General features: G+C 34.1%; 1 protein-coding gene across 1 annotated transcript; it reads right to left on the reverse strand.

The window, feature by feature from the left end:
* Positions 1-3,192: 3,192 nt before the first annotated feature.
* Positions 3,193-5,302, reverse strand: LOC135231683 (olfactory receptor 4A5-like). Its single transcript, XM_064288113.1, has one exon. It carries the CDS (start codon positions 4,562-4,564, stop codon positions 3,641-3,643), a length of 924 nt encoding a protein of 307 aa, XP_064144183.1. The 5' UTR covers positions 4,565-5,302; the 3' UTR covers positions 3,193-3,640.
* Positions 5,303-6,552: the final 1,250 nt, after the last annotated feature.

The raw sequence follows: 6,552 nt of genomic DNA on the forward strand, positions 1-6,552 counted from the left end.
ATGGAGAGGAACTCAAAGCAATATCAAGTAATAAACAACTGATTCAGACTAAGGAAGATAAGGGTAAAATTCAAGGAAACCACAAAGAAACTTAATAAACCTAACCAGCCAAATAAAAAAATAATAATAATAAAGAGTAAACACAAAATCTACCATAACGAAAGAAGAAAAGAAAATCCACAAACAAAAGGAACTTGGCATGGGAAAGTAACAGGCACAAAGAAAACGTCAGCACCACAGAAGAAAAGCACAGTATGACAGCAATAAATTCACACCCATGTATCAATAATTACACTGAATGTAAATAGCTTAAAAGCACACATAAAGAGACAGAGTGGCAGAATGCATTAAAAAAAATTCATCAATATGCTGCCTACAAGAGACATAACATTGACAAAAACACATAATATACTCAAAATTAAAAGACAGAAAAAATATATCAAGCAAACAATAACTGAAAAAGAGTAGGACTGGCAATATTACTCTCAGGTAAAATTTAAGGCAATATTGAACAGAAAGACAAGGGAGGACATTATACAATGATTAAAATGACAATCAAATATCTATACACTCAATGACAGGGTTCCAAAATACATAAAACCAACTCTAAGAGCATGGAGAAGAGAAATACTCCGTTCTACAATAATAGTGGAAGATTCAACACACCACTGTATAAAAGACAGAACATCTAGAAAGAAACACAACAAAAATACAGAAGATCTAAAGGCCATGATCACCCAACTTGACCTCGGAGACATATATAGAACACTCCACCAAACAGCAGCAAAGTGAATATTTTTTACAACACACATGAAACATTCTTCAGAATAGACCACATTTTAGGCCAAAAAATGCCCTCAATAAAATCCAAAATATTAAAATAATACAAAACATTCTGTCTAATCACAACACCATAGAAGTAGAAATCAACAAAAAGAAGAGCAAGGGAAAAAATTAAATACATGAAACCTGAATAACATCTTGCTTGAAAAGCACTGATTAATAGAAGAAATCAAAGAGGAAATCAAAAAATTCCTAGCATTAAATGAGAATGTAAGGATATCATATCAATGCCTTTGAGACAGTGTTCAGAGGTCAATTTATAGCAATAAATGCAAACATCAAAATAGAAGAACACACCAAAATAAAAATGATAGCTGTATGAGAATAACAAAAAGAGGCCACAGTCAACAGAAGAAAGGAAATAACAAGGATTAGAGCAGAAATAAATGAAATATCTGGGAAAAAAAAAAAAAAAAAACAGAAAGAATCAACAAGACCAAAACTTTGTTGTTTGAAACAATCATAAAATTCAGTAAACCACTGGACAAACTAACAAAAGAAAAATAGGAGAGGAAACAAATAACCCAAAGAAAATAAGAGAGACATTACAACAAACCTTGCTAAAATAAAGATCATAACAGAACACTACGAAAAATAGTACTCCAACAAATTCGAGAAACTAGAGGAAAGAGATAAATTTCTAGAAACACATTACGTACCTAAATGAAGAAAAACTGAGATAGAAAATCTGAAAAATGCATAACAAGAGAAGAGATTGAATGGGGTTAAAAAAAAAAAAAAAGAACTCCCAACAATTAAAAACCCTGGCCTGGACGGCTTCACTGAAGAATTCTACCAAATATTCGAGAAGAACTCACACCAGTACTATTCAAAACTATTTCAGAGCAAAGAAATGAAGGAAATCTCCCAAAATTCACTCTATAAAGCCAGTAAAACTCTGGTACCAAAGCCAGGAAAACACACAAATATAAAAAATAAAACATAAAAGCAAAAATGCTCAGCAAAATTCTAGCCAATAAAATTCAGCATCATATTAAAAAAGTAACACAATGCTACCAAGTGGGATTCATACTATGTATACAAGGATAGTTCGACATTAGAAAATCAATCAACATAATCCATCATACAAAAAGAACGAAAGAAAAAAATCTCATGATAATGCCAATTGACAATTGATAATGCCCAACACTTATTCCTGATTAAAAAAACCCTCAGTAAAATAGGAATAGTAGCGAAATTTGAGGAACATCTATATAAAACCAGAAACCAGCATCATTCTCAATGGATACAGGCTGAAAGCATCGCCCTGAGAACACAAACAAGACATGGAGGCCCTTATCATCACTCCTATTTAACTTTGTGCTGGAAGTCCTAGCTAAAGCAATAAGGCAAGAAAAAGAAATAATGGCACCCAAACTGAAAAGGAATTGGTAAAATGATTCCTGTTCACAGATGATATGATCCTACACACAGACAACACCAAATATTCCTTAAGGAAACTACTGGAATAAGAAAACCTAAACAATATTCTTTAAGGATACACACATACATAGTTAAACTATTTTTAACTATGATTTAAAAATTAGGTTTGGGGTTACTTCTGAGGAGGGGTGAAGAAATGGCATCAGAGGAGTGCAATCAGGTAGTTTCAACGATATCAATAATATTCTAGGTAAGAGGCTACAAGATTTATAAATAATTGCACGTTGCCAGATATACATGAAAAAGTACAAACTAAAATCTAAAAATAAGAAAAGTTCTAAAATCTTTCTTTTAGTTAGAAAAGTAAACTCTTGTTAAGCATAGATAATTTTCCATATTACACTGAGAAAATTCTTTCTGCTTTCTGGTTTTGGGATATTCCTGGATGGGCTGTAGACTGAGAAAAACTTATTTTTTTTTACATAAAATTGAAAAACAAAATTTTGTTTTTACCAAAACAAATGATTTCTAAGTCTCTATGTAAAAATGTATTTTAGTTTAATACAACTTTTAGGGAACATGCTGCTTATGGAAAATAACACATTTCTTTCCATATCTTCAATTTCATGGCGATAAAATCAGAAGCTCTAATATTCTAAGAATTACAAAAAATACACATAATAACTAATGAGGAAAACAAATGTTTATAACTTAGATTAATGTTATTTTCAAATACAAAGTGAAAGAGTAGTATCTGTCCTCTAATCAGGAACTAGATTGAGTTTTCTTCACCAATGACATCCCATCTACAAAATTGCTCACTGATGGTGTCTCAAACCAAACACAATTTCATGTCCCACTAAAATAGGCAGAATTATAAATATGTAGACATTGTCCAGAGGAACAGAAGTAATCTTAAACACAAAATGCACAGTGGAGCTAAAAAAAGCTGTTGTGCTCATACAATAATGAACAGTAAAATCTTAAAACCACACCCTTGGTCTCAAAAATTTGTTCTAAGAACTGGGCAAATTGTTTTCTCATTAATTTGAATGATAGAAAATTTTTGAAAGTAACTTGTTTTTTTCTATCTTTAAAAGGAAATAATTTTTTTTTTCTAAGCCCTGTTTCAGTATATTCTGAGAAAAATAAAATTACAATGTTAGCTTAGTTTTATTTTTAATTATAACAGGAAAAATACTTATGGATTTTATCCAACCTCCAGAATGTCTCTATTACTTTCATTCTAACGTCAAAGATAATTTATTCTACATTTTGGACGTCTTTGCATCAATAAAGGGAAGTTTCCTAGAGAATCCATTGAATTGACTTAATTGTTCATTGTGATAGTTTATTGCCTATTTCTTGTTTTAGAATTAGCAACGATATTTTCAGTGTGGACACAAATTCTTATTCAACACGTGGTTAACTTTCCACTCCAGGTTTTTTCCATAGCATTTTTCATCTCAGAGTTTCTCAAAGTGTATATCAGAGGATTCAACATGGGAGTAATAATTGTATAAACCACAGTCATAGATTTGTCAATGGGAAAGTTGGAAACAGGCCTAACATACATGAAAATACAGGGAACAAAGAAGAGGACAACCACTGTGATGTGGGAGCTGCAGGTAGACAGGGCTTTGAGCCTTCCCTCCTGACTGTGAGTCTTCAAGGACTTTAGGATGGCCCCATAGGAGACTAGTAGAAGGATAAAAATTACCATACAGATGGCTCCATTATTGGCAACAACAGTGAGCCCTATAAAATAGTTTGCAGAGCAAGCAAGTTCCAATAATGGGTACAGGTCACACATGAAGTGATCAATGACATTGGGGCCACAGAAGGGGAGTCTGTGCACAAAGAGAAGTTGGATCACAGAGTGCAAAAATCCTCCAACCCAGGCCACCACTAGGAACAAAATGCAAACCTGTCGATTCATGATGGTTAAGTAATGCAGTGGCTTACAGATGGCCACATAGCGATCATAGGCCATTGCTACCAGAAGAAAGATCTCAGCGCCACCAAATAAGTGTATTATAAAGAGCTGGCCCATGCAAGCTGAGAAGGAAATAGTCTTTTTATCACAGAGTAAGTCTAGAATCATTTTGGGTGAAACGGCGGTGGAATAAACAGCATCCATGAGTGACAGATAGGGAAGAAAGAAGTACATGGGGGAGCCCAGGGAGGGGCTGACAACAACAGTCAAGACAATGAGCAGGTTGCCCACCATTGTCACAATGTAGATGAACAAAAACATAACAATTAACACTTTTTGACCAACAGGATCCTGCCTGAGCCCCAGGAGATCAAATTCTGTTACATTGTTACTGTGTCGCATTTACTCTTCTATAAGACCTACTTCAGAGATGAGAGCTCAGAAGACCAAGACCTGTAATGAAATCATGAACACCACTGTGAATATGTCCATTAGGTCATGGAGCTCTTCTTCATTATTAATCTTGTTCAGTGGCTTATTCATAATAAACATTTAGAAATATCTACTGAGTTTCTCTTTCAAAGATCCCAGTATGTCTTCCCTTAACAATTCTACTTCCTCTCAGATGACTGGATTGGGCCTATGAATAAGAGGTTCTACCTCTAAATCTTAGTGGACCTTCTATAGAGAAGATAAGTCAGAGGTCCAACAGTCTTTCATTCATTTAATACTCCTTTTATAAAACATGACAGTTCTTGGCACAGAGGTCAGCAATGACAAAGAGGGAAAGGATTTCTGCTTTCAAGAAACATTCTCTAGTGGCGAAGATAAACTGTAAACAAATGAACTGACATGGAATCAGTACTTAGAGCTGGTAATATTTGTGGTGAGTCCCTTACGATATGATCTACATACCACCAAAAATAACCCCTCTTCAGGAATATCTCACGAAATATTATGATATTCCACTATTAGAAATTTGGTACTTCCTGCCTCAAACGTTTTTCAGTCTTTATGAATCTCTCATTCAATTTGAAGGGGCTGGACTTTGAAATGCATCAGATAACTACAAAATTTTTTAGTACATTCTTACCTGTAGCAATTATTTGGACATAGATTGTGGGTCTCTTTTTAAGGGTCTGTAATGCCTTCCATTTTCTCTTTGTTTATCCCACAACTCCTAACATACTTCTATACTCTATTGAAATACAGTCAGTACTTTGAGTTGGTAGTATTTGTGGTGAGTACCCTTATAATATGATCTATATTTTCAGCAAACATTTTTGAACTGAAGTTAACTGACACATAGAAATTAACAACTAGTACATTAGCAGCCAGCATTCTTCAAATCCATTGCAGGTGAGCTGGGTAGCCATGGGGGAGAAAATAGAGGCTGTAAAGAGAGGTAGAGGACAACGGAAGAGGGCTTTATATATAATACTTCTTAAGCACTGAGAGTGGTCAGAATCAGAACTTCAATCTCCACATTCCGAAAAGGAACATAGTCAAAGGAAAAATCCAAACTCAGTGTAAGAAGGTATGAGTTTTAGTTATTTTCTAGATTTAGTCTCAAATCTGTCTCAATTTACTCATTGAAAAATAAAGATTCAAACTAGATGATCTTAGAATCCTTTCTAGTCCAACTGTCTATGATACTATCAGTGAAACCCCATCTTATTTTATTCTGCTGGATGTTTCTATTTACATATTTGTAACTAAAGAACAATCTCCAAGCTCATCAATGTTCCTTTAAAAAATGCTAGCCAGTGTTGGAATTTGATCATTCAAGTGACCAAATAATGGTTAGCTTTCTCACTCAGTGTGCGCCTGTTTAAGGCCCAGGACACCCTTGGAAAGACCGCACAGCACAATGATGAATAATTCGTACTCTGGGGCAACGATGTCTGTGTTTGAATTCCACCTTCACCGCTTACTGTCTCTGTGACCTTGTGCAACTTCATAAACCTCTTTCTGCCTCAGTTTCATAATTCGTAAAATAGGGAAACCAGTCATACATATCTCTGAAATTTGTGTGTGTGTGTTTTTACATGTAAAGTGCCTAGAGTGCTGCTGGATCCTGATAAAGAATCAATAAACAATAGCTTTTTATTATTGTTCTTGAATGTTTTTCTGTGGACCTTTGATCAGAACAAATCATCTGGATCTTTGTCACATTAGGAATAAGTATATTACTTATAAAAAGAATGTTATATATCTATAACTCAAAGATACACATTTTTGGACACTGAATAAAACTGTACATTATAGGAATTATCTATTTTGTTGAATATGTATCATAATATCTACCTGTCACGGTATGTATATTGATAAAAGTTAAGCAGAAAAAAAGGAAAAACTTGCACCCACGCATCAGATGGAGACCTAAACAG

The sequence above is a fragment of the Loxodonta africana genome, chromosome 7 (genome assembly GCF_030014295.1).
Source record: "Loxodonta africana isolate mLoxAfr1 chromosome 7, mLoxAfr1.hap2, whole genome shotgun sequence".
Classification (NCBI taxonomy): Eukaryota; Metazoa; Chordata; class Mammalia; order Proboscidea; family Elephantidae; genus Loxodonta; species Loxodonta africana.

What these genes read in the sequence shown, in the direction of transcription:
- LOC135231683 (XM_064288113.1), bottom strand. Translation starts at nt 4,564, where the DNA reads ATGCGACACAGTAACAATGTAACAGAATTTGATCTCCTGGGGCTCAGG.